Source organism: Sus scrofa, chromosome 3 (genome assembly GCF_000003025.6).
Source record: "Sus scrofa isolate TJ Tabasco breed Duroc chromosome 3, Sscrofa11.1, whole genome shotgun sequence".
NCBI classification, from domain to species: Eukaryota; Metazoa; Chordata; class Mammalia; order Artiodactyla; family Suidae; genus Sus; species Sus scrofa.
In genome coordinates, this window is record NC_010445.4 from 131421588 (window position 1) to 131448909 (window position 27322).

At 62.2% G+C, this 27322-nt stretch overlaps 1 protein-coding gene across 6 annotated transcripts in view; it reads left to right on the forward strand.

Annotated features, from left to right (window-relative positions):
- Positions 1 to 14032, forward strand: part of EIPR1 (tumor suppressing subtransferable candidate 1) — a 74722-nt gene extending 60690 nt beyond the window's left edge. For 4 of the 6 annotated variants that reach the window (XM_021085730.1, XM_005662769.3, XM_021085731.1 and 1 more), the window contains 4 exons: positions 9664 to 9800; positions 11680 to 11847; positions 12860 to 13027; positions 13619 to 14032. In XM_021085730.1, the coding sequence (XP_020941389.1) occupies positions 9664 to 9800; positions 11680 to 11847; positions 12860 to 13027; positions 13619 to 13793 (648 nt within the window). In that variant the 3' untranslated portion in view covers positions 13794 to 14032. 6 annotated transcript variants of the gene reach the window in all.

Genomic DNA, 27322 nt, shown 5'->3' on the forward strand with positions numbered 1-27322 from the left:
TTTGTCATGGAGTTCCCATCATGGCTGAGTGGTAACGAACCCAACTAGTATCCGTGAGGATGCTGGTTTGATCCCTGGCCTCGCTCAGTGGGTCCTGACCAGCATTGCTGTGAGCTGTGGTGTAGGTCACAGATGCGGCTTGGATCCTGCGTTGCAGTGACTGTGGTGTAGGCCGGCAGCTACGGCTCCAATTAGACCCCTAGCCTGGGAACTTTCATCTGCTGCAGGTGCAGGCCTAAAAAGCAAAAAAAAAAAAAAAAAGGGTTTCACATACATTCATAACTTTATTGCATTTATACATCGAAGCGACAACTTTAGGGAGACCCTGAAGGGATTTGAAACAATAAAGCTTTGATGCCGCCCTTACCTGGGGGCCGAGTCCCACCCCTGGTCCAGAGGGGCTTGGGGACGAAGTCTCCTGGACGGATTTCTTCTGCAAACGTGTGTCTCCTCATCGCCCCTTGTTCCTGTGACGCGTGCTCAGCTTTCCCCTCACGGCACCTGCGTGTTAATAAACCCTTTCTTCACCTGCTGGTTGAAGAGACGCGTGAGAAGGGTTGTCGTGTTCACCACGTGGCGCAAAGTCAGACTTCACAGCGTTGGGGTGGCCTGTTCAGGTTCTCAGGCGGCACCATCAGAGAGTGTCACGGCTTCAACGTGAAGTTAAGCTGTTTTCTAGCACGTTAATAATATTTAAGGGAAAAAGAATCACTTTTTAATTTTAAAGTTAAAAAAATAAGGCGCACCTATGTGTCATGGAGCAGAATGCACATCTCACCCAAGCGTTTAGGCTGCAGCAGGTAACTTGAAGCAAACTGCATGGTCCAGGTTGTCCCTGGCCCCCCGCGCGTGCCCGTTGGACACTTGCAGGGCCCCCGCCTTCTGGGGACTTGCTGGGGCATCTGGGCCAGAGCCCGGGGTGTCCCCAGGGGTCCAGCCTGCGTCTCGGGAGATCTTCTTCAGGAGCCCCTGCTTTCCCGGGCAGGTGCAGCCGCCGGGGGCGGGGGTCGCTCAGCCCAGAGGAGGCCAGCCCCCACCCCGGGCAGGAGGCGCCCAGCGGGAAGGCGGCTTTCGGCCCAGCCCGGGCCGTGGCTGGGGTCCGATGGAGCCCACCTCCGACCCCCGGTCATTGCCTTCTCACTGATTTTCCGGCAGGTGATGAATCTGTAACTTCTTTGCAGCAAAGCCCAATGCGTCTTCCGCCCATTTTTCTCTGCTGTCAGCAGTTCTGTCGCTATCACTTTGCGACCATCGGCTGCAGTGTGTCATCCCGAAGCTTCCAATCGATGTCCGCTGTCCTCACACCCGGCTCTTCCTTTTTTTTTTTCTTTTTCATTGTTTGAGGATATTGCCTTCTGTGGTGAATCTAATCTTATGCTCCCTGCATCATTACCTTTTGCAATTAAATCGGAGGCGCCGTGCCATTTATAATCATTAGTGGAGCCCGGGGAGGCCTGGAGGGAGGCCCTGTGGGGTCCTGGCCCGAGGAGGCAGAGGCTGTGCCTCCCCGTGGGGGCTGTGCTCTTTCATCTCTGCTGCGTGACAGTGGCTTTCACTGCCGCCCAAGTGAGCAGCGTCTCGAGGGCAGGGACAGAAGGAGGGCAAGGTGGCCCTGGGGCAGGGCCCTTCCTCCCACCCCTGCCTCCCTGCAGGAGCCTCGGGAAGAGGCCCGGGTGTCACCTCGTGGTGCAGGCCGGCGGGGTTTACACGCGGATCAGGTCCTTGACGGCAGAGAAAGGGCTTCAGGGGCACAGCGTGTCTTCAGGAATCTCTAATCCAGGGTTTAAAACGAGACCCAGCGGCTCAAGCACAGAGGGGAGCGGGCAGTGGGGGGGGCAGTGGAGTGGGGGGCAGTGATGGGGTAGGTAGTGACAGGCTGGGCAGTGACTGGCAGGCAGTGACGCGGTGGGCAGTGCGGTGCGGGGCGGGGGGGACGGACAGTGACGGGGTGGGCTGGGTAGTGACGGTGACCTGCCCACTCTGCCCAGAGCACAGGCCTTGCTGTTTGGGGACAGAGCATGGGGCGGAGGCCGAGCCCCTGGGGACCTGGCACAGAGCCGGACTGGGCCTGTGGGTGCAGTCGGGGCTCCCCACTTCTTGCTGTGGCCCTGCCTTCCCTCGGCCCCCAGGGCTTGGGGTGCAGCCCGAGGCGGGGAGAGGGAGGGGCTGCCGGGTTAGCCTCGGGGCCTGGCAGCCGCCCGGGACTGTCTCCCGCCTAGTCCTGGGCATCACGGGTCGTGCTGACGCCCCAGGACCCGCGTGGTCCTGGCGAGGAAGCAGCTTTCCCTCCTCTGCTCACGTCTCCTCAGCAGCGTCTTTGCAGGGCGGAGGTTTCTCTTTTTCTGGTGGTCGTCGCTGGGGGCAGTTTTATGTTCGCAGCACGTTGGAGGGGATGGTGGGATTCCCGTAACCCCCCTCGTTATCAGCGCCCCCATCAGAAGGGGCATCTCCCGCAGTGGGTGGGCCCACGTTGGGCCGTCACCGTCACACGACGTCCCTCGTTTCATCAGGGCTGACTCCCGACGCTGTCTGTGGCTTTGGATGCAGGCGTAGTGGCACGTGTCACCACTGCACCCCGTGTCCCCACCCGCAGGGGGTCCTCGCCGCCCTCATGCCCTCTGCTCCACCCTCCCTCCCTCCTGCCGAGCCTGTGGCAGCGGCTCATCCGCATGCCGTGTCCACAGTTCCGCCTTTCCTACAGCACGCGGCCCTTCCCGCCTGGCTTCCTGCCCTTAGTCGTGAGCGTGTGAGGCCCATGGCTTTTCACGGCTCGTGGCTTGTTGTGTTTAGTGCTGGGTAATATTCCATTGTCTGCGAGGTTTTTGATTTTGCTGAGGTCCAGTTGATCCGCTTTCCTTTTACGGATTGTGCCTTGGGGTCAGGCGCGAGGACTCTGAATAGCCTTGCATCTTGAAGGTTTTCCCTGAGGGTTTTACAGTTTGCATTTTACATTTTGGCCCTTGGGCAGCCCTTCATGAATCAGTCTGTAGAGGGGACAGACCTGCAGGGCCTCATGGTGGCCCGTGGCGCAGGGGCAGGGTCTTCCTGGGTCGCTTGGCCTGAAGCACAGCAGTCACGGTGGGCAAGATTTCTCTCTCCTGCGGCCGCCCTTCCTGGTCCTCAGGCTGGCGGCGAGGGTTCCTGGGCTTGGGTCTGCAGCCACGATGTCCTGGGTTGCCCGCTTGTTCAGCCCCAGGCCTGGGGCACTCGGGACAGGAAATGCAGGCCCTCAGCCCCTGTGCCCTTGTGCCCCAGGCCCCTCCCCTCAGCCTGCTCCTGCCTACCTTTGCTTTGTGTGTAAATCCAGCGGTTTCATCTGCTCGGCGGGGGCTGTAAATAAAGAAAAGCGCCTCCACCTCCCCTCCCGGCTGCAGGTGTCCCGAAGGGCATTTGAAGGTCACGGCCCTCCCCTGGTGTCCTCTTTCCCCCGTCGTGTTCGGGATCTTTAAGAGGACAGGGATTTGGTAACTTGCAAGGGTGCGTATCTTAATATCATATCTTAAGAGCGGGATATGCCTTTTGGTTTTATAAATACTGGAGACAACTGGCATTTTTTAATCTTCCAGGCAGCTCTTGGAAAAAACCATTAGATGCAGAATGGGCTGAATGGAGATATTTATTAGCAAGTGAGTGTTTGCTAAGCTCTCAGAGGACTTCTCTCCATAAGAAAGAGCAAGAGAAAGTTTAGAAACTAAGTGTGTATGAGAAAAAGCAGCTGCTGAAGCTGGGTGCGCGAATGCTGTCAAGGCCACGCGTCTGGGGTGTGACGAGTAGAAATACAGCCTCTGCTTCTTTGCCGTTCGACATCCAGTTGCAGGGTCTGTAGTGCGCAGAGGGTGCCTTTAAGTTTTCGGGTTTTCCTGGAACAGGCTGGGGCAGGCGCGGGCCAGTGGCTCAGGGGACATGGGGCTGGAGCACGCGGGCACATTTGGGAGATGTTGACGGCTGTGAGTTAAGACCCAGTCGCAGCATGACCTTGGGCGAGTCACTTGGCCTGTCCAATCCTCCGTGTCCACATGTGTAAAGTAGGATCAGTGTCCACATCTGGGAGGCGGGGCCACCTAACGGGAGCATCGTGTGAGCACAGCATCCCCGCAGCACCTGGTGCAGGGAGGTGGCCAGTACAGGCCTGATGGATGGAGGGGTGCTGGGGGAGGGGTGGACGGATGATGGCGGGATAGAGGCATGCAAGGAGGGTGCTGGATGGATAGATGGAGGGAGGGAGGGGGTGGCGTGTGGATGTGTAGGCGGACAGAGCAGCTGGCAAACATCATCTCCAAAACTGGATCATGAACGGGGGTTGGGCCACTCAGTGGGTGCCTGGTGAAAGGCAAGTGGTACCAGGGAGAGGAATCAGGTACCAAAAAGCCCTCTGTTCATGTGATACCGAGGTGACCTGTCCCGAGGTTGTTGAGTGAGAAGTAGAGCTCAGACGGGGAGCGTGTGTCCTGATTGTCACAGCACTCCTGGTGCTTCAAGCCTTCCTTGTTCTTTTTTTTTTTTTTTTTGTCTTTTTGTCTTTTTGCCATTTCTTGGGCTGCTCCTGCAGCACATGGAGGTTCCCAGGCTAGGGGTCTAATCAGATCTGTAGCCGCCGGCCTACACCAGAGCCACAGCAACGGGGGATCCGAGCCGCATCTGCAAACTACGCCACAGCTCACGGCAACGCCGGATCCTTAACCCACTGAGCGAGGCCAGGGATCGAACCCACAACCTCACGGTTCCTGGTCGCATTCGTTCACCACTGCGCCACGACGGGAACTCCTGAGCCTTCATTATTCACAAGACCTTCCCTCTCCAGAGACCCCTTCTCCATGCATCGCCTGCATCTTGGCGGCGGGACGGAAATACTTGTCCAGCTCTCATCTGTCTTGGTCAGAGACTTTAAATCTGCCCTCACGGCCTTTCCTGAGTTGAGTCTGGAGCTGAGATCAGACCTGCGTTTGTGGGCATTGGACGTGTCCTTTTCTCCACGCGGAGAGGTTGGGTTTCGGTGAAGCCAAGGGGCAAACCCCTTTCGTTCTGTCTGAAAGAACTAAAGCTAAACTGAAGCCAACCCCAAGTCCCTCACCTCCGCTGGCGCTTCAGGCCTCCTGTGCACTTTCTAAGCACAGGGGACTCTGGTTTCCAGGAGGCTGCCCCCAAAACCTTCCCTTGCCAGCTCTTCCTCCGTCTTGACAGGGTGTGGGAGCTGCCAGCGCTGCTGGGTCTGTGGCCCTGCTGTGGGCCCCACACAGGGGAGGGGGCCGGCCTGCCCGTGACGCTGGCAGCAGCGGGCGGAAGGAGCATTTCTTCCACGTCCCGTGGGCTGGGGGTGGGGGGCTCCTGCTAGCCCCTTTCCCGCTCCACCCTGTCAGTTCTGAGGGCCCCCCCGCACCCCGTAGACCGCGCCCTACCCCTTCCACTGTGACCCGGCCCTTCCGCCGTGGCCCCGAGGGCAGATCAGAGTCCTCGGCACGGTCCAGGCCTTTTCGGGGTCTTGTCTCATTTTAACCCTCGTAACCTGGTTGGTTCTTTAGCGTCTCTGTCTTGCAAGGAAGACACGGGAGAGGAAGCCAGGCCCCGGAGAGACGGAGGGACTTGTCAGGCCGCTCACCAGGAGGCAGGGCAGGGAGCCCGCTCAGGGGTCCTGCAGAGCTGGCTGGGGTTCCCAGCCCGTGGGGCAGGGGCAGGCCCACCCGTGGGAGCCTGATGGTGTTGCCTCAACTGGCACCATGGTGGGTCGGTTAGGATGCTTTTGGCTGCAGGATGTGGGAAGTGACTCAGATAACGCGGGGCTTTTCTGATCTGTCCTAACGAGAAACGTGGGAATAAAGCCACTGCAGGGTTGGTTAGTCCAGTGTCTCAGTGGCATCCAGCCGCTTTGCATGTCTCTGCTCTGCATGCCCGATGTCACTGCTGTCCCCAGTTGTGACTGTAAGGCAGCTGCAGTGGTTCCAGCCATCACATCCAGAGTCCCACAACATCCACAAGGAGGCTGCAGGTTTCCTCCCTGTATCGCCCTTGGTTTGTAAGGAAAGCCTTTCCTGGAAGTCCCTCTGTCCCCCTTTTAGGCATGACCCCATGTCTGGGCATCACATGTTAGGCTCGGCTCTGCCGTCTCTCAGTCCTGGGGGTGGGAAAGGCTTCCGGGGCGGAGACGGGGCTGCATCTGATGGGAGGAGGGGCTCAGGTGGTGTCACGGCTATTGTGTGACGGGCTTCTGTCTCCTGGCAGCTCAGGGGCCCGTGGACACAGGTGGACTGGCCTGCTTGGATGTGTCATGCCTCTCCCACTCAGACAGCCGTGGCGCTGCTGGGCTCTGCCTCCAGAAGGGGAAGCTGGCCCTCTCCGTCCTCGCCCGTCCTGCCTCATCCTCCATCCTCCGTGCCGAGCAGCACGTGCTCAGCCCTGCATCCTCTCGTCCTGCCCCCTCCTAAGACCTGGTGCCCTGGCAGCTGGGGGTCTCGGTGGCAGGGAGCAGCTTCTGTCTCTGGAGACTCTCCTTAGATGTGGCTGGTGACCAGAGCCTGAGGTGGCACGGCTCCCCCTCGTTCTTGTCCCTCTCTGGGCGCCTCCTCAGGGCCTTGGGGGCCTTCAGTCCGTGCTTCTGGATGGGACGCACTGGACCTTTCCCTCGGGAGCCAGAGATGAGATGAGCTGGGCGCCGCACCCTCTGGTGTCCGTGCTGAGTCCCATCTCCGTGTCCCCAGGAAGCCCAGGGAAGTGACGGATTGGCCTCACACTGCGCCTGCAGGCGGCTCCGAGGGACCCTTACCCACTGATGGTGGGCTCCCTTTCCGGTTTTCCTTAAATCTTCCTTGCAGACGTCTCTGCACCTGCGGGCCAGGTGTCGCGTTGCCCTGGAGGTTCGTGCGTTAGAGGGGGCAGTGGGGCCAAAGCAGGAGGCGGTCCATTCTGCACAGTGTGACCCGGGGCCAGCCAGCTACCCTCTCTGGTCGGCCAAGCTCATGCGGGGTGTCCCCGGGCTCCCAAACAACCGACACCGGGTTAGTGCTTCCCACGGTGCACGTTTGCTGTCCTGGTCTCGCGGGGAATCAGGAACCGGGAGGCAGCAGGGCTGGGGTCTCATCTGAGGGCTCGCAGGAGGGTCTGCTCCCGAGCTCACGGACTTGCTTGTGGCAGGACCCGTAGGATCCAGGGCCTGGGTTCCTGGCACTGTGGGTTCTGGGAGCAGGCGGTGCCTGATGCTTCTGCTGATGAACCTGTCCGGGCCTGTTGGCATCAGAGCAGGGAAAGTGCCCGGAGCTTTGCTGACGTGCCGTTTGTCAAGGACTTGGCCTGGGAGCCCTGCGCTCAGTCGCGGCCCTTTCCCTGGGGTGTGTCCCCAGCAGCCTCTTCAGGAGCATCGCTCCGTTAGCTTACGGCGCCTGTTTTCTGATGATGGGATCTCATGCTTTTATCTGGCTGAAGAGTTTGATAAAGAAACCCTTGTTTGAGAGAAAATTAATTAAAACACGGAGTGTCCATTAGTTAGGAAACATACTCAACCCTTTTTAAAAAAGCCGCACAGTGATGTTCGGTAGGTCACGGGGTACAGTACAGTGAGTCTCAAGTTTTAACCACTGCATTCCAGGTGCAGTCACTGTGCAGCAGTAGCCACCTGCCCTGCGCTGCACAGTATCTCCTCGTAGCTTATTTTCTACCGAGTAGTTTGTGCCTCTTAACCCCTCCCCCCTCGTGCCCCCCCCGCCCCCCGCGCTGGGAACCACTGGTTTTTCCTGCACATCTGTGAGCCTGTGTGTTTGTTACAGTCACCGGGTTGTTGTGGCTTAGAGTCCGTGTGCGAGGATGCCCTGCAGGCCTCGCCTTTCTCTGGCCGAGCTCACTGAGCAATGCCGTCCCGCTCTCCATGCTGGTGCCAAGGGCAGGCTCTCTCTCTTCTGTGGCTACTACACTCAACCCTTTTGTGTTTCTGCTGGTCTTACTTACCGAGTCGTTGGAAAACTAGCCTGTACTCTTTTGGTTTGACCGATTTTTTCTCCTAAAGGAGATACTCTAAACTCGTAGCTGCTGTTGGTGTGGAGGTGGAGAAGCCGAAGGCCGGTGCGCTCTTGCTGTGGGTCTGGTGGTCGTGCTTCAGGCCCCTTTCAGGGACTGGGGTCCTGGGCACAGGCACAGCTGGGATGACCTCCGCCTGCACCGGCTCTCAGGGTCCCCTTCCCCTCCGTGGCTTTGCGGAGCCGCTCTGCACAGTCCCCTCTGTGTCCTGCAGGGGCCGGGCTTCTCCCGGTGGCTGGTCCAGGCTCTGTGTCCCCCATGCGATGGGAAGTGCTCCCGGCCCTGCTCCGGGGCTGACTTTCCAGTGCTGCTCCGCTGACGGGAGAGACATGGAGCCAAGAGCAGGGCCCCCTGCTGCCCGACCCCTTGGCCCTCACTGACCCCTCCCCACCCCTCCCCGTGGGCTCCCCACCCGCTGAGCTGGTCTCCACTTCCTCCAGGAATTTGGGGGGAAGTCTGTGGGTCGGTGGGGTCCTCCGTGGAGCCCACTCGTGGGGTGGGTGTCAGATGCGGCGCTGTGGGTGCCCGTGAGGACCCTGGTCTGGAGCCGGAGGAGCAGGGCAGGTGAGGCGAGGGGCAGGTGTGGTTTGGGCCGGGGGGCCCATCCGCCGCGTGGTTCAGGCTGGTTCACCCCCGGGTCCCGGCTGCATGTGTTCTGCTCGCTGGCAGCCCCCGTTTCTCTCCTGCAGCTGCTCTGCCCTTTGTGACCATCCCCTGCCTCTGGCCCTTGTCGCCGCTGCAGCGCTGGCCTAGGTTCCAGCTCCAGCCGTGCCCCTGCCGCCAGGCACCCTCCACGCCAGGCAGGTGCCGCTCTCTGGCTTCGAGGAGCTCCCTGGAGATGCATCTGCCCGGCGGCCAAGGCCAGGCTTCCCGTCTCTGCTGAGTCAGCGCAGCCGGGCTGAACCCGGGCCCCTGCCTTGTGCTCGAACTTCATCCCGATGAAGCGCCGAGGGCGGGGGTGGGACTGAGGAGGCTCCCCGTCTGGGACCCCTAGGCCTCGGGCGGCCGGCCCCCGGTCTCTCAGGGTCTGCAGAGCGAGGCCGATGCTCAGGGCGAAGTGGCGTGAGTGACCGGAGCCCTCCTGCCTTCAGACGGCACCCAGTGGAGAGAGGCCCAGCCTCTGGGCAGCTGACGGCCTCGCTGGCGTGACAGGCCTTGTTCCTAAAGTCCCAGGTGGCAGGGGTCCCTCAGCCTGGGGCTCTGCGGGGCTTGTCCTCGGGGACTGCCCGTGGGTCTGGAGGCCTCTTCCGATACTGCTAAGGTTGGTTAGCCCGGGGGACGGGGAGTAGGGGCCCTCAGGGTCTGCCCTTCTCCGTGGGCCCTCGGTGGCCGCCCCGTTGTCCTCGGGGAAGCAGGTGTCGGCTTGCTGCGTGTCGTCGCCTCACGTTTGAGCAGACTAATCACATGCTGGCATGTCCTGTTTAATAAGAGGGGCTATTAATATGCCTTCTATTTTTTGCAGCGTTCAATTTTATAGTTTTTTCCAAATAAGGTTCAAACGTTCTTGCCTCTTAAGGGAAGGAAACAAAGACAGCACCTCGTCGTTATTTTCGGTGATTTTCTGCGATGCTGTCCTGTGCAGGATGCTCTGTCCAACTTTCTGAACTGAGTTCAAATCACTTTTCTTTTCTTCTTCTTCTGGAAACTTTGCTGAATTCGCAGCTGGCCAGCTCGGCGTCCCTGGAAGGGAAGGGACAGCTGAAGTTCACGACGGGACGGTGGAGCCCGCATCACAGCTGCACCCAGGTGGCCACAGCGAACGACACGGCCGTCCGGGGGTGGGACACGCGGACCATGAGGTCAGTGAGGCACCTCGACCCCCGCCCCATCGCGAGCGCCTGGCTTTGAGCCCCGTGGCCCGTGTGCTCGTCTCGTTTTTGTGGGGCGCTGCCCTCACCTTTCTCCACGCCAGCTCGAGTGCACATGCACCTCCTTGGTGGCCTTGTGCCCGTGGGTGCCTGTCTGCGCTGGAAACTAAGGTCAGGCTCCTGTAGCAGCTCAGGCAGGGTTGGCGACCGGGGGCTCTGGGTCTCCGTGGCGGGGACCGCAAGGTGAGGGCTGCCGTCCCCTGGCCGAGCGTGTGGCGCTGTCTGTGACCATCTCTGTGCCTCGTGGACGCCCCCCCCCTCGGGGTGATCATAGCTTGTCACTGAGGTCATTACACACAGCAGCCAGCGCTTTAACGGAAGCGCAGCCTCTCCGTGGCAGGCGTGGCGTTGACAGCAAAGGAGTGACGGTGTGCGCACGGTTGTCATGGCAACGGGAGCCCTGCAATCCTGTGTAAGATACCGTTTGTCCCCTCAGCGCACCGTCATTTATCACTAAGCTGCAGGGACGGGTGTCGGGAAGGAACTCGTGTTGCCTTCGAGGGGAGGCACACAGCTTTAAATCGAGGTCCGCGGCCCAGCAGAAGGCGCAGGTGGGGGTCAGATAGTCGGCGCGTGTCTGGAGGGGTTGCGGGGTCTTGCTGCCAGAGGCTGGACGCTGCGGTCTCAGACGAGCATGAGGACAGGGGTCCTCGCTCCGGGGCCTGTGGTCCTTCTGTGTCCTTCCGCTCCCGTTGTTTCTGAAGGATGGGAAGGCCGCAGTGTCCAGACAGAACCTCGGAGACGGGCATCGCAGACCGCAGACCCAGGCAGGCGCCCCGCACACCCCCCGCCCTGTCCCTGGGCTGAGGGGCAGCCAGCGCCCGACCCTTCCCCTGGCACCGTTTCTCTTCTGCAGACAGCCCGGGCTTTTATTCTGCCGGCTGCTTTCAGTGCCTCTTCTGGAACATTCTGTGCTTTTGTATTCAAATGCTGCCCCCAGAGCCTGCAGTAAATCCTGTCAGTCCGCTGCTCGGGCCTCCCCCAGCTGCCTGTGACCTTGCCAGGCCTGCTTTTATCCACTTCCCTGTTTCACTCGGGAGATCTTAGATTTGGCGGTCTTATTTTAGGAAAAACTATAGGATATTGGGAAGGTGTGGGATGTAAAAACCGGATCAAGATTTAAAAGTGGTTTTGGGCCGGAAAACCCATCGCCAGAGAAAAGATGAAAGGGCTGGGGCCCTGTGGCCTGGAGCGCAGGGAGCCTGGAGGCCGAAGTCCTGCATGGGGGGTGAGTGCGGGAGCAGGGCCCCCCTCCCCAGGAGCCAGCAGAGCACAGAGGGGCGCAGACTGGGAGAGGTTAGGTCACACCCACTGGAGGCGGCTGAGCGGCCGGCCTGGGGGCCCTCGGAGGGGGGATGTAGGCCTCTTGTTCTGCCTCCAGAGGACCTGACCTCTGGTTTGGGCAGGTCATGTCTGCAGAGGTCCCGGGAGGATGGAGTATTCATTCTGATTCCACACCCTGTGAGGAGCAGCCTGGGTGTGGCAGTCGGTGCTTCAGTTAGGTCCGTGCGTGTGTGCGCGTGCACGGGTGTCCCATGCTCCTGTGTCTGCAGGTGCGTGCGTGCTTGTGCATGTGTGTACACGTGTGTGTGCCTGCACATGTACGTGCACAGTGCCCCCTAAAGAGCCATCTGCTTGCTCTCACTCTCAGGGTACCGGCCCTGCCTCTGAGAGCCGCCGGCTCCCTCCTTCCCCAGCTGCTGGCGAGCGGGAGCGCCCGCCAGGACCCCGCCAGGACCCCGCACCGGCCGGGGTCTGGGGGAAGGTGGGTGTGGGTGTGGGGCCGCCTCTCACCCGCGCTCCCCTGCAGCCAGATCTACTGCATCGAGAATGCGCACGGCCAGCTGGTACGGGACCTGGACTTCAACCCCAACAAGCAGTACTGCCTGGCCAGCTGCGGGGACGACTGCAGGGTGAAGTTCTGGGACACCCGCAAGGTCACGGAGCCCGTGAGGACCCTGGAGGAGCACTCGCACTGGTGCGCTCGCCGCCGCTTGGGGGAGGCTCAGGCAATGCGTCTCGCTAATTGCTTTACCGTCAAACCTGCTCAGTTTGTGCTGCTGCGAATCAGTCAATCAGCCCAGTTCTATTTTTCCAAAGGAACGCTGATTCCATATCTGAATGTTTATGATCTGTAAACATAGGAAAAGAAGAAAAACAGTAGATTCTGTTTCCTCTGGAAACAGCGCTGGTTCCCTGCACAGACGCTCACGTGGCACTGTCTGCGGTGCAGGGCTGGGGACCGCCCGGTGCCCAACGTAGGGGACGGTTAGGTCAGCCCCGTGCCAGCCGGGCGGGGGCGCTGTGCCGCTGTCCGTGGGAAGGAGGCGTGGCTGTGCGTGTGGACTGGCCGAGCCCGAGACCGGCCGTTCTCCCTGGAGCGTGTGTTCACGTAGATGCTGCACACTGGGCCCTCCTGGCCAGAAAGTGAAAGAGGACGGGTGTAGAAAAGTGTGCCTAGTGTGACGAGTGTGCATGTGTGTGCTTGTGCATGTGCGCACGCACGCTTGTGGGTGCTCGCATGCATTTAGAAGCTGTATGCTGGCGTGCACTTGGGGCAGTTTGGGAAGTGGCTGAAGTGGCTGCGGTCAGAAGCGAAGCCCAAGCCCGGCGGGCTGTCTGGCGCTCCGCTGCTCCCTGGGCCCACAGGGCCTGCCAGGCAGGCGGCCCAGCTCCCGCAGCTGCTGGGCCTTGTGACCCGACTCGGAGAGCGGCCCTGGGTGGGCTCAGGCCCCGGGTTGTGTCTAGTCTGTCTTTTACTTCGTGGGTGGTTTTGCCTGAGATCACGGGGGGAGGCCTGTGCGGACACGGAGCAGGGAGCCTCCTCCCCGGGCTGCGTGCTGGCATCTGGCTGGGACGTAGAAAGGCTCGGAGCCTGGCCACGGGCCCGCCCCTGCGGGAAATGCCCGGGCCGGGTCGGGTTGGGTCGGGTTGGGTCGGGAGGGTCGGCGGTGCCAGCGCCCCTTGCCGCCCCCGCCCCTCCCTCCCAGGGTGTGGAACGTGCGCTACAACCACTCGCACGACCAGCTCGTCCTCACGGCCAGCAGCGACAGCAGGGTCATCCTGTCCAACATGGCGTCCATCTCCTCCGAGCCCTTCGGCCACCTGGTGGACGACGACGACCTGAGCGACCAGGAGGAGCGCCGTCCAGAGGAGAAGTAAGCGGGAGCGCGCCGAGCCGCGGGCGCCACGTCTGTGGGTCGGCCACGGCCCCGGGGTGGCTCTGACGCGCCTTCCGTCCACGTTCTTGTCCAGTGGCCACACGGGAAGGGCCACACGAGGCTGCGTGGCCCTCGGTTCTGAGAAGGAAGCTGTGTCCACCCCGTGACACCTGTGGGGGCTCTGGGGGCGTCCCTCCTCGCTGTCCTGGGTCGGGTCGAGGACTGGTCGAGACCGGTCCCCTCACTGCCCCAGGACACCAGGCCATGTGCCGTGACCTTGCGGTCTGGCCTCAGGGCATGCCATCCCGGCTGTGCCCTTCCCCACACGCCGTCTTCCAGTGCCAGGTGCATCTGCTCAGGGCCCTCTGCACGTTGGGGTTGCACCCGCGAGACACGTGGGTCCTGGGGTTCGGGACCCATGCAGAGCCCTCCTGGTGACGCAGAACCGGGCGCCGGGACCAGGCAGGGGGCCTGTGTTGCTCATGAGCACATGGCTTTTGAAAGGAGACACGCCTGCAGTGAGAAGACCGGGCCCCTGCCCGCCGCGCCGGGCGCCCCCTCGCTCACATGTGTCTCCGTGCCTCGCAGGAGCCAGGAGCCCCCGCAGGACAGCGTCATCGCCACCTATGAGGAGCACGAGGACAGCGTGTACGCCGTGGAGTGGGCCGCGGCCGACCCCTGGCTGTTCGCCTCCCTGAGCTACGACGGGAGGCTCGTCGTCAACAGGGTGCCCAGGGCGCTGAAGTACCGCATCCTGCTCTGACCGTGGGCAGCCCGGCCGGGAGTCACGGCGGGGCCTCTGCCAGCCGACCCGACAGCTCGGGCCCGGCGGCCTGGGCCCTGGCCCCGCGGCTGCCTGCCTGTCCCCTCTCCTTCAAGGATGTCGGGCGTGTCACTCTAATTGTTGCAGCTGTAGCGACTCGTCTGTGTCTTGAAATTAAAAATGAAACAAAAGGAGCAGGCCGCTGCTCGGCTCCGGCTCGGTCTTGGCGGCTCTGTCCCGTCCCGCCTCTGCGTTTCTTCCTTCCGTCCCCGCCCAGGACGCAGGCAGGTCAGCCTCTCATGCTGGGTCCTCGGCCTGACCCGCCCGCGCTGGGCTGATGGTGACCAGGGGTCTCCCGCCGGCCGTGGGCCCCGTCCCCGAGCGCATTCCCCACAGGGTCCTCCGTCACCCCGATGGCGCCCCAGCACCCCGGGGTCACGCGACCCCCTGCCCTCACCCACTGGTGTTCTCTATTGTCGGGTCAGCCCCGCCCAGGTGATCCTAAACTCTGGGCATGGGACTCGAGCGCTTGCGTCCTCCCATGGTCCCAGGGTCTGTTCTGGCCGTGGCCTCACCTGGCCTGGTGTCCCATCTGTGCCCAGAGGGAAGGGCTGTCCCCCATCGGCTTCCAGGCTTGGTCCTTTTGTCACTATGGGCTTCGATCTCAAAATGGACTCGTGGAGTTCCCTATGAGGTGCAGCGGGTTAAGAATCTGACTGCAGTGGCTCAGGTTGGCCTGGGAACTTCCCTGTGCCGTGAGTGCAGCCACGAGAGAAGGAAAAAAAGACTAGCTCTAAATGCCAAAGCCACGTGCCCCCCGCCCCAGTGTCTGTGTGAGGTTTTCTAGCTGCGCGGTGAGCCCAGAGGGCGCATCTGGGGTTGGTTTCTTCTTTTCGGGGGTCAGAGTTAGTGGGAGCAGAGTGGGGACCACGGGTGAGCCGCGAGCAGGCAGGCCCGTGGGGGTGGGGAGGGCAGGCAGGGAGTTTCAGGCCCTCTGTCCGCTTCCAGGTGAGACCTGCGCGGGCGAGGGTGCAGGACAGCTCGGCGAAAGCCCTCCTTCACTTCGCTGTCACTTGGACGAAATGCCTTCGTTCAGCAGGTGTTTGCTGGGCGCCTCCTGTGTGCTGAGCGCCTGGTGGACTCGCGGCTTCACAGCGCATGCGGCAAAGGCCTGGGCTCACGCGGGGTCTGCCAACCGCAGGAGACCCTGTCGGGCAGAGGGTGTGGATCTGTTCTCTCCGAACACGAGCAGGGTGCCTGGGCGAGTGCAGATCAGCCCCAGGGTGCTGCGGGGAGCTGGGGTGAGGTGCTGAGGAGCGGCCACGTGCCCAGACCCAGGCTTGGTGACGGGTCGCATGGGCAAGCTGCAGGAGGGTGCCCAGCAAGGGGACAGTGTGCGCAGAGGCTCTGGGGCGAGGCGTGCTGGGCGGTGCGTGCCGGCCCCAGCAAGACGTGGGAAGGCAGGTGGGGCTGGAGAGCTTGGCTGAGGCCTTGTGGGGCCTGTGGTGGACGCCGCTGGGCGAGGCCGGGGCAGCGGCTCGGGCTCACAGTGGGGGTGTCTGCTTCTGCCTGTGCTCTGTTATTCATGTCAGCGGACAGGATGCATCTCAGCACCTGCAGTCACACCACCTGCACCACCTCCACACACACACCAGTTCTTGACCACAATGCCCCCTCCGCTGCCCCCTCCTGGCCTCCCCCCTACCCCGCAGACTCCCCCTCCTCCCCTTACCCCCACGCCCCAGAGCCTGCACCTGTTGCCCGGCCTAGTGTGCCTTTCTGAGGATGCCCTGCAGAGGGCACCACCAGCGTGCCACCTGCCGTGGGCGTCTTCCCGCTGCTGTGGAGCGCCATGCGCTGCCCCCGCTGTGTGTCACTGCTCGTCCCTTTGCTCGTATGTTGTTAGGGTTCCCTTGGGAGGATCCACCACCGGTAGCTTATCTGTGCACCTGCAAAGGCTGCCTGTGTGGTTTCCACTTTGGGGTGATCGTGCCCAGAGCTGCTGTAAGTCTTCGTGTGTAGGCGTTTGTGTAACAGGTTTTGCTTTTCTAGGCAGCAGGGTTGGCAGACACCCCGCACAGCTCTGCCGCCACCTCTTTCTGTCAATAAAGTTTTACTGGCCCCTGGCCCCTCCCTCCCACCCACTCACGTGCTTCGGTGCAGCGGCAGAACCTGCAGGCTTTACCGTGTGACCCTTTACGAGAAGCAGCAGGGTCGGTGCTCGCAGGTGTGGCCGCCGGGTCCCACGCGGGAAACTGCTTTTCCGAGGGGCTGCCGTGGCTTTTGTTCCCACAGGCGGGCGGCAGGCGCTCCGGTTTCTCTGCCGGCGGCTGGGCGTGCGGGGTGTTAACGCGCCCCTCTATGCAGTGACATGGGACAACTTTCAACGTACTGAGCATCAGCCACGCGTCCTGGTTGTTTGTTTTTTAAGTTACATCAATTGTTAATTATCCGTTTAGTCCCGAGACATTTAGAGAGTTCTTTATGTGTCTTGGGTACAAGTCCTGGTCAGCGGTGTGATTGGCGAATATTGCCTCCCAGGTTTTCTCTTCTCTTTCTCTCGTCCTAACGATGACGTCCCTGCAGAGCAGAAGTTTGAATTGTGTTGCAGTCCCACGTACCCAGGTTTTTCCTTCATCGATTGAGGTACTGGGGTCGCGTCCGAGGTCGCAGAGATTTTCTCTAGAGTTTTCTTCTGAAAGTTTCATAGTTTCACGGTTTACATGCGGAGCCACGATTTCTTTTTTCTTTTTTCTTTTTTTTTGTCTTTTTTGTTGTTGTTGTTGTTATTGTTGCTATTTCTTGGGCCGCTCCCGCGGCATATGGAGGTTTCCAGGCTAGGGGTTGAATCAGAGCTGTAGCCACCAGCCTACGCCAGAGCCACAGCAACGCGGGATCCGAGCCGCGTCTGCAACCTACACCACAGCTCACGGCAACGCCGGATCGTTAACCCACTGAGCAAGGGCAGGGATCGAACCCACAACCTCATGGTTCCTAGTCGGATTCGTTAACCACTGCGCCACGACGGGAACTCCCCCACGATTTCTTTTTAGTTTATCTCTTAAATGAGGTGTGCGTTTGGGTTGTGGTTTTTCCATGTAGACACCTGAGTATTCCAGCACCATTTGTTGGAGACTGTGGCTCCCACCTGGAATGACTTTTGCTCCATCGTCACTTGGCCCTCCTTGTACGGGGCTATTTCTGGACTGTTCTGGTGCCGCCTTGCCGTCTGTCCCCAGGGCGTTCCTGAACAACCATGGGGCTCTTTACAAGCTCCGCCCTTGCTGAGATCTTTGTTCCCCCACCTGCCATCCGGTGGTGGGAGGCTGGGGAGAAGGAGCAGGGGCCCCTCCTGGATCACAGCCTCCCATCAGTCGGGGGCAAGCGTCCCGTCCCCTGTGTGAAGCTTCTGCAGACCTCTGCTGCTGCCACTGTCGCTGCTGCCCCTGCAAAACTGCCTGGGAGGTGGGATGTGAGAAAACAAGCTTCTGTCCCGGAAACGACAGGAGAGCGCGGGTCAGAGGTCGCACCTGGGTGTGGCTGTGTCTGGCGAGACCCTCCTCCGTCTTGTCAGGGACCCGAGCTTCCTGGGACATGACTCGATGTGTCCCTTTGGAGAAGCGGGGGCAAAGCAGTGAGAGAGGGCAGGGCACACAGACGTGCTGGTCGTGGGGGCGGGGCTGGCGCTGAGATGCCCAGAGGTGGTTGGTTTCTGGATGGTTCTGCAGGTGGAACGCCCAGTTTACTGATGGATTAGAAGTAGGATGAGGCCAGGAGAACCCGGGAGGTGGGGGCAAGGTTTGTTCTGAGCCACTAGCACAGGTGCCGAGGCAGGAAGGACGGAGATGCCAAGGCAGGAAGGACCGAGACGGGAGCCTGGGGCAGGGTGCCGTGCAGCCGGGTTTGGGCTGTTGAACTGGAGATGCCTGTGAGATGGTCGAGGGGCCACACCAGCCGGAAGCTTGGATGCCTGAGATGAGTGTAGGCAGGCGGGGGGGTCCCCTGTCTGGCTGGGCAGCACCACTGCCTGCTCCCTTGGGACGTCACTGCAAGGTCATTGCTGAAGGTGACTGGTGTCCCTGTGAGGGGCTTGTGCCCCGACTACCTGTCCGGCTGCACGAGGCAGGGACGTCATTAGTAATTAGTGGCCCCGGCTGCCTGCTGGCCCTATGGAGACCCCAGGGCTGTGCTGGAGCCAGAACAACGTGCTCCTGGACCTGACTTTTCCACCAGCCCTTTTTGGTGTGTGCTGCCCTGGGGTCAGCTGCTCTGGGGGGCGTGGGGCCTGGGCCGGGGGGGGGTGGCGCGTCACATGAATGTGTCTGTCCGGAGCCAGTGCAGCACCTGTGAAAAAGCTGTGTCACCTGGAGGCAGAGGAGCTTGCGGTGGGGACAAGGTGATCACCTTTGAGAGGCTCGGCGGGCTGTTGAGGTGCCACCGAGGGGCAGGACAGCTCCCGGGGAGCTCTAGCAGAGCAGGTGTCCCCTCGACCGAAGAAGCAACTTGCAGGCAAAGGTTTGGGCAGCCGCAGCAGCAGGGCTCCTAGGCCAGCAGCCCTGCATCCCCCGCCCATAATCGGGGCCCCTCCCCTTGCCTCTGCAGCCTGAGGGCAGACACAGCACAGAGTGTGATGTGGAATTTCCAGAAAACGGGGGAAGCTAAAAGGACCAAATAAAAGGAACGAAAAAGAAAAAAGGATGACAAGATCAAAGCACATGGACCAGGATGGACGAATGGGCAGCGGGTCAGCCACCTGGCTGTGCACCTGCCAGGGGACCGAGGAGAGCAGGGCCTGGCCGGGCCTCCAGCCTGCGGCCCTGCAGGGCTGCCCGCTCCTTCTCCTTCCATTGCAAGGCCTCTTGCTCCAGGTCCCCTCCAACTGCACCCCAAGTTCACCCTCTGGAGCCCCGGTGATGCACAGAGGTTGTGGTTGACCCTGCATCCAGGTCCCCCCACTCCCCCTAGAACTCAGTCCCATCAGGCTGTGACCCCCTCAGCAACCAGCTGGGCTTGTCCCGGGGCTGGGGTTGGGGGGAAGGACGCACGTTCCTCCTGGTCGCCTTTGGAACACCCCTCGGGCTCCAAGTCTCTGCTGCCTCTGTGTAGATGGCTCCCCGCCCTGCACCCCACTGTCTGCACGGACTCTCCGAGAGAGGCCCAGGTTGACCCCCCCCGCCCCAACCCCGGGCAGCATCCCGAGAGCTCAGCACAGACTCTGGGTCCCTCTGGGGTCTGCTGGGCCCTGCACGGCTGGCTCTGCCTCCTCCAGCCCAGCCTGGCCACTGGGCCACCGTGCCCTGGCTGCCTTCACTGGCCTGGCTGCAGTTCAGGCCCAGCTCGCACGCTTCCAACCCCCTCAGCCTGCAGGCCTCGCTCTGCACCCTCTGGCCCCGCCTCCTGGAAGCCCCCCCCGCCCCCCGAGAGGCTGGCCCCCCAGTCTCTGTCACAGTGGCTGCCCGTCCCACGCTCATGACGGGACTGCGAGAGGGCCAAGAGCATTGCTTTGCACACGTTTGGTGCCGACTGAATACATGCAGACTCTGCGTAGATTCGTGCTGGGTTGCCTGCCAGGCCAGCCTTCTGGCCCAGGGCTGGGGGCTTCTCCAGCACACAGGTCAGGTGGGACCCCAGGGGTCAAGGCGAAGCGAAGGCTGGCTGCAGACCTCAGTCCCCGAAACTCATCCAATGAAACTTGTTCCCTGGCGGATGTAGCCTGAGATGGGCCTTGTCCACTCACCTGCAGGATGGCCTCACTCTCTCTGCAGCATCGTCCAGGCAGCACCTGCGCACTCCCACGGGAGAGGCTTCCACACACCACAGCGCCCTCCAGGGTCTGACAGCCCTGAATCCTAAAGCGCAATGACCACAGATTTCTGGCCTGGTTTTCCAGAGTCACCAGGAACACGCCCCCTTCACAGTCGGCAGCTCCCCTCCCCACTGGCACAGGCCTCCAGGTCACCTTCCTGACTCTGCTGCTGCCACCCCTTCCCCATCCGCCACGTGGAGGGATGGACGGACGGGTGGGTGGACAGACAGATGAGTGGATGTGTGGATGGAGGGGTGGGGGGATGAGGGGATGGCTGGGTGGAGGGCTGTATGGGGGCTACGCACGCGGAGCAGAGGGGGCCTGGCTCGCCGGCCTGCCACCTGTGCCCCAGGCAAAGGAGAGGCGTGAGGCTTCCTCGTAGGCGCTGACGTGTAGATGGAGAGGAAATGGAGTCACGATGATCCAGGTTTCAGATGAAACCGAAAAGCACCCCTGGATCTGTCTGCACTCAGGATGAACTCCCTCCCGAGCCTGCGAGCCCAGAGAGCTCCGAGGGGCCCCATCCCCAGGTCAGCAGGAGGAAGGGGCGAGGGCAGCCGGGCTGAAGCAGTGGGCAGTGGGAGGCCGAGCTCACGTGATCTGGCCGTCGCAGCAGGAAGGTTGCAGGAGGAAATCAGCAGACTCCCTGGGCGGCTTGTGTGCAGCTGTAGTCACCTTCACCAGGCGCCACAGGAGGAGGGACCCTCAGAGCTTACTGGCCTCTTTGCTCTGCCCACGGGGGGCATGCCCCAGTGAGTCGGGGGACTGTTCTGTCCGCTGAGGCCCTGGCATCATCCTTGAGCACAGGGCCAGGCAGGAAAGGCACAGCCTGGGCAGAGCAGACCAAGGGTTGGGGGGTGGGGTGTGCAGAGAGGCCGGCTGGTCAGCTTGGTTTCTGTCCTTGGGCCTGGCATGTCTCAAGGGGCCGGCAGGGCACGTGCGCTGGCCACTTGTGGTCCAGAAGCTCTGTCCCGCTGCCCCCTGTGAACCAGTGAGGACAGGGAGAGAATTGCGGCAGGAGGAGCTTAGAAAGCCTGGACCACAGGATGCAGGTGTCGCCTTGGAAACACCATCAGCGAGCGGGGGATGGAGGGGCAGGGTTGCCTCCAGGTTTCCAGCTTGGTTTCTCACCCATCTCAGAGGGTGGAGGTGTCTTTAGCAGGAAGGGATGTGAATCTATTTGTGGCTGTTGGTGCCTGAGGCAGGGGGGGATGCGCAATTCCATTTCAGGCAGTGAGTTTGAGATGCCGGTGAGGCCTGGTGGGGGGTGGGCTGGGCAGTTGGCACCGGGAGTCTGGGCATAGAGGGCGGGGAGACCGTGTACTCTCATCGGCACCCAGCAGGGGTGGACCTTCCCTGGTGCCTCAGCTCGCTGGGGCCGCGTGACGTCTCCGCACCTGGCACAGTGGGATTGCTGTGTGCCAGCGCTGGGGGCTGGATGCGGGGCTCTGGTGAGGAGGGCACCTGCTTGGGGGTTAGGGCTGCATCACAGGAATCTGGGGGGACAGTCCATCCACAGACTCAGGATGGGGGGATGGACATTTTGAGGCGGGGCAGAGAATGGAAGCCTGAGGAACGTCACTTCCCAAGCCCGTTTCTCAGAGCAGAGCCCTGACTTGGAGATAAGGCAGCTCGTGGATGGCGCCAGAACCTGCTTGAACAGCTCAGGCGGTTCTCTTGCCTCCTGGTCTAGGGCAGTGCCGCCCCCCAGTCAGCACATGGCAGGGCATTCATCCCACAAAGCCGGGTTCTGGGTTCCTGGGGGGCCCTTGGGCAGCAGTGGGGGTTGGGACCAAAGCGCCTGGCACTCCAACACCACAGGACACTCAGGCCAGGTGGGCTCTGTTGCCGGAGAGGGCATCAGGGACATCTGCTGCTGGTCCACTGGCCACCCCAGGACCACTCGGGGCTCATGGCTTCTTCCTAGGGGAGAGAGGCCTGGAGCCCACACGGGGTGCATGGGGCATCTGTCTGCATCTCTCTGGATCCGGGCACTCCTGGGCCTCCAGGTTCTGAGGCAGGGAGGGAGGTGAACTGTCCACAGGCACCTGCGATTGAGGACCAGGCGCGGCCAGGAGCCCCTCCCTGTTGGCCCAGGTGGGCCTGCACCCACCCCCGGCAGAGCCTGGCATGGGCGTCTGCTCTCTCCGCTGTGAGAACCGGGTCCTGGGCCCGCCTTGGACCTGCCCCCCCGCCCGCAGTGCAGTCGTTGTGGGAACTGCCCCGGGGGTGTCCGTCCACACGTGTGATCCCAGGGAGGGAGGGGCCGACCCCCGCGCGGAGCCTGGCTCTGGGGCTGCTTTGGTGCTTTTGAGGCTGGTAGTAATCGGCTGTTGTTAAACGTGTTCAGAGCCAGTTAGGCACCTGGAGAAGAGGAGCAGCGCCGAGGACCTCGGCACAGTCGCCCCACGTCCCACCCCTCGTGAGCGGGGACCTAGCCGCTGAGTCACAGCTTGGGAGAAGACACAGCGGGAGGACGACAGGTCTACAGGAGGGCTGGGCGGGGTCTGCAGGCGGGGCCGGGCGGGGTCCGCAGGCGCGGCCGGGCGGGGTCTGCAGGCGGGGCTGGGAGGGTCTGCAGGCGGGGCTGGGCGGGGTCTGCAGGCGGGGCTGGGAGGGTCCGCAGGCGGGGCTGGGAGGGTCTGCAGGCGGGGCTGGGCGGGGTCTGCAGGCGGGGCTGGGCGGGGTCTGCAGGCGGGGCTGGGAGGGTCTGCAGGCGGGGCTGGGCGCGTGCCTGTGAGCGGCGCGTGCTCTTTTACAAGCAGGTTTGCGCGGAGCCTGGAGCCTTGAGAGCTACGGTGTCTTGGCCGCGGCCTGTCCTCTCTGAGCTTCAGTTTCCTCCTCTGTAAACTCTGGTGAGGGGTAACGATGTGTCTTTGTCGTCGCAGACCCAGTGGTGTAAGCCGGCACCAGCTGACTCTGCTGATGGATCGTCTGGGGCAGGAATTGGGGCAGAGACGGCTCTGCCCTTGGGCGCTGGGCACCCACACGCCGCCCCGCCCCCTGTGGCTGGGCTTCCTCACAGCCTGGTGGCCTCAGGGCCTTAGGAGGGAGCAGTCCAGACCCCGAGGTCACAGAGACCCTTCTGTCGAGTCCCGTAGCTGAAACTGTCACAAGCCCACCCAGAGAAGGGGAGCCGTCTGCTGGCGCCAGGCTCGAGCTGTGACCGAGGCTTCCAGAACCCCTGGGCCCTGCCTGTGGGCGGTGTGTATGGCTGGTGATGGTGGCCACTCATTGTCCCCTGGCATCGGCTCTTCCTGTGGAAGCTGTCCCTCCTCTTCAGCCGCACAGCCCACCGTGGACGAGGTTCCCGTCGAGGGAACACAGCCCCCTTCAACCCCGGCCCACACTCCTCTCTTTGCCGTCTCCGGACTTTTGCCCTTTCCACGTGTGACCCTTACACCTGGAGCCGTACGCCGTGCGGCCTGTCGTGACATTTCCTTCACTTAGTGACGTGCGTTTAAGGTTCCTCCGGGCCTCTTCATGGTCTGATGGCTCACTTCTTTTCAGCGATGAATAATGTCCCGTTGCCTGGAGAGACACTGTGTGTCCGTCCACCTGCGGAAGGGCATCTCGTTTCGGCGGTTATAAATAAAGCTGCTGCTTCCTCTGCCGACGGACGTTTTCAGCTCCTTTCCTTTGGCCCCTGTGGCCGGTGCCGGGCAGACGCCTTGCTGAACAGGTGTAAGGCAACTAGACTCTCGATGCCGGCAGGCACACGTCTTGGGCTCTGCCGGGCCGGGTTCTGCAGGTCGGGGTGGCTGGTCCAGGCCGAGCCACAGAGCACTTGTGCCCAGCTCTTGGTCGCTGCTGATCTGGGTCCTGCAGGCCCCTCCTCTGAGCGCCCCTGACCTGCGCTGTCCTCTCGTTCCTGACCTCAGGGGATGTCCCCAGGTGCTCTCAGGAGAAGCCAGGGTCACCGTGCCCCTCCCCCACACCCAAGGGAGCCCCACTCCTCCCCATCACCCTCACCCCCGCCTGCTGGGAGCTGCCATGCAAAGCTGACCTTGCGACCCCCCATAAACTCTTTGCAGGTAATCAAGCCCCTATCTGAGGTGGGCACTGGGGTGGGCACTGGCTGGATGTGGGCTGTTCCTGGATGGGGCATCTGCGGCTCTGTCAGAAGAGGGCCAGGCCCCCCCCGCCCACGGAGGGGCTCGGAGGGGCTGCTGTGGAGGGCGGGGCCCCAGGCCCCAGTGGTGGCTCTGCACCCTGGACTGCACATGGCGGGGGGACTGGGGGGACGACTTGCACTCTCTGCCCAGATAATGAATCCCCCAGCTAGGCCCTGAGAGCCACCCGCAGCCAGGACAGCCATGAGCACAAGCCACCTCCCTCCAGCTGGCTTGGGCCATCATTACTTTCCCAGGAACTGGTCTGTAGGGGACAGGGCTGTGGTGGGGCTCACAGGGCCACAGAACCCTGCACTGCCTGTGGGACCTCTTCTTGGGGTCAGTGGTCAGCCCGTGATGTCACTGCAGCTGCCACTGCTGTCCCTTGGTCACTGACCTCAATTGAGAGAGGGGAGGTGCCACATCCACATCCATGTTAGAGAGATGGGGGCAGGACTGGTCCCTCAGCCCCATGGGCACCACTAGGAAGCCCCTCATGGCAGCGGCTCACCCTGCTGCCACGTGCAAGGGGCATGTCCTTGTCTGCTCCTGGCTTTGTTTTGGGGAGGCGCTTGCATTTGGGGGCGTTGGGGTGGGGTGGCGGTGGCAACAGCGGTTCCGAGGGCTGAGGTGGGGAGGGGCCATTGCCTCGCACTCCATCACACCTGCCGCAAGGCACTCGGGCTAAATGAGGGGAAACTGAGGGGTTTGTGCCGCAGGTGCCGCTCAGCTGCCTGGGCCAGAGGGGACGGGGGCGTGGTTGAGTCCTGGCCCTGAGGCTGAGGCTGAGGCCCCCAGGTGCCAGGAAGTCCGGGATGGCCCTGGTCCCTCGGAGCAGCTGGAGGGCGGGTACCACAGGACTGGAGCTGCGGGTGCCGTGACTGACCTGCCTCCCAGGTGGAGACCCCCCTCTACTGCTGACCTGTCCACCCGGCGGCGCCCATGGGACACGGGGGAATAGATGGGTTCCGGGCACGCAGGATGGCAATGGAGCCTCCCCGCCCCCACATCCCCCGTGTGGACCTCGGAGCTGGCACTCGGCCCGAAAGGCTTTCCAGGGCCAGGGGCCTGGGGTAGGGACAGTCCTTGCAGGAGCCTCAGCCTCATGCCCGCCCCCGGAGGGCCTGCTTTGGCTGGTTTTGAAGCCGGGTGAGAAGCTGGGTGCTTAGCCCCCTCTCTGGCCTGGAGTGGGCGCTCAGAGGAGCGGTTCCCGCTCAGCTGCTGGTTTATCCTGAACTGTCAAGCTGATGGCCCAGCCACTCTTTGATGCAGCCCTGATGGGTTTAGGAGATTCAGACATGATTTTTCATAGCGTGAAAAAGAAAAATAGAACCGAATATATGATAATGATGGATCCTCCGACTTTTGTGTCTGAAATTGCTTCCAGGCAGGAGTTATTGCATAATAATTCATGCCTGTTGTGTCTCACTGCTTAATAAGTGTGTGGAAAGTGGTTATGTTGGAATTGTCTTTCCCTTGTCATTCAATGCCGCTTAAACTGTGCTTGCGCGGCGGTTGGGGGGGGGCATTGGCAGGCGGGGGCAGCACCGGAGGCAGAGGAAACAGCCCCCGGGCACAAGCTCCTCCGCAGCAGGAGGGATTCTGCGTTGACATGCGGCCTCTGCGTCCCTGTTCAGGGCCTCAGCATCTGTCAGACTTGGTCCAAGTAGACCCCATGTGTCAGGTGGGAACAGGTGCAATGGCTGTCTCCTGGGCCCCATCCCGTGCGTGGCATTGGGCACCCCTCCCCCAAGGTCCCCCATCTCTTTTCTGGAACCTGCCCCTTCCTTCCATCCTTTGCCACGTTCCGCAGCAGCAGCAGCAGGAGGGAGGGCCTTGCCTGTCCCTTCCCTGGGGACCGTAGGATCTGGCATAGCGCCTGGCACACACGGGCACTGAGTGAGCATCATGCGGAACGTGGACCAGGCGGCCTGTGGGCCCACGCACTTGTAGGGCTCGTGGTTCCCGACGTTCTGGGAAGGACCCAGGCAGGAGGGCAGAGGAGCTCATGGCCAGGATGCAGCGGCATTGCCATTGTGTGGCCACAGAGTAGCAAGCAGCCCTCTGTCTGGTGCCACTTTCTGGCCAGGTGACACAGAGGGAGGCCTTTCTCCCCTCTGGCCTTCATGTGCAACACGGGGAAGCTGACCTGCGGCCTCGAGGCTCTTCCTGCTCCGCGGAGCTGGCTCCTGGGCCTGAGGCTCAGGAGCGGACACTCCCCATCCTGCCCACCTGGCCCTGCTCACCAGCCCCCGCTTACCTGGCCTACCCACCTGGCCCACTCACCTGGCTTGCTCACCTGGCCTGCCCACCTGGCCCTGCTCACCAGCAGGGAGGCACAGAGCAGAAGGCTTGAGCTCTGGGACCTGGCTTTGACCTGGTTCTGCCACCTCACAAGTCCAGGACCTTGACAGAATCGCTGGGCTTCTCTGCCCCCGTCCTCTCATCTGAGACGCAGTTAAATGACCTTTGTCAGGATGCCTGAGGCCTTGGTGGCAGAACAGGGGTTCCCGCTGCCTGAGACCCACGGGGGAAAGATCTGGATTAGTGCCCGCTGGGGGTCTGTCTGTCCCCCCAGATGTTTCCTGATATGGGGCTGCCACTGTGGGTCACGGGAGGTCCTCTCCACGCCTGCCATGTGGATCACAGTCCAGGCGGGAGTTGTCGGGCCGAGCACGTGGAACTCGGGTTGGGCGGGCGTGGATGGGAAGTGAGGTGCCGGACAGGAGGTCCCGGCAGAAACCATCACCTGTCGTAGAGACCGGCTCCCCGCATCCCCCATCCTGGGGAGCTGCCCGCACCCCAGACTGGCTCCTGTTACCCACGGACACCAGCCTTTGGCACTGGAGGTGCAGTGAACATGCGTCTCCGTGGGGGCTGGGGCGGCGGGGCCTGGGGGTCGGGGCAGGTCGGCGCTCAGGTGTGCCTGGCTCAGACCCTCGGAAAACGGGGAACACCTGTCATCCGGGCGGAGCTGCGGGGGAGGCCCGGCGCCCTGCTGCACGCGGGAAGGGTGTCTTGGTCAGTGTCCTGTGGCTGGCTGTCATCCTTGGCGACCCCCGGGAGGAGCCTCTTGCTTACCGAGAATATTCAGAAGCGTCACGGTGACTTCAAGTGACCAGAAGAGCTGTGCTTGCCAGCCCTGGTCTAACCAGGGAGGGGATGCGGCGCCGGGTGTCACTGAGGTCTGTCAGCACAGGGGCAGGGACCTGTGCCACCTGCTGTTGAGAAGGTGGGGTTGGGCCCCAGGATGGTGATGGTTTTGCCAGTGTCCCGCGGTTGGCACGGCTGCCGCACAGTCTGGAATCCAGTGTGGCTGCCTGGCCGCAAAGGCCCCCTCTTTGCGCTGCCCGGCTGTTTCCAGACGTCTGGCTGTCCTGACACCTCTGTTCACAGGTGGATGAATACGCAAGGTACATGCACACGCGAGGGTCTTGGGTTACCCCCCCTCCCCGCCCCGCCCGAGCCTGAGTGCTGGTCCCTGTGGCTCCACATCCAGAAACAAGGAAGGAGTGGAGCCCAGACCTGGGAGCGGTGGCTCCATGCAGATACGGCACCCTGGTCAGGGGGCTGCCTGGGAGGGGAGGGAAGCTTATTTCTGAAGCTCAAGA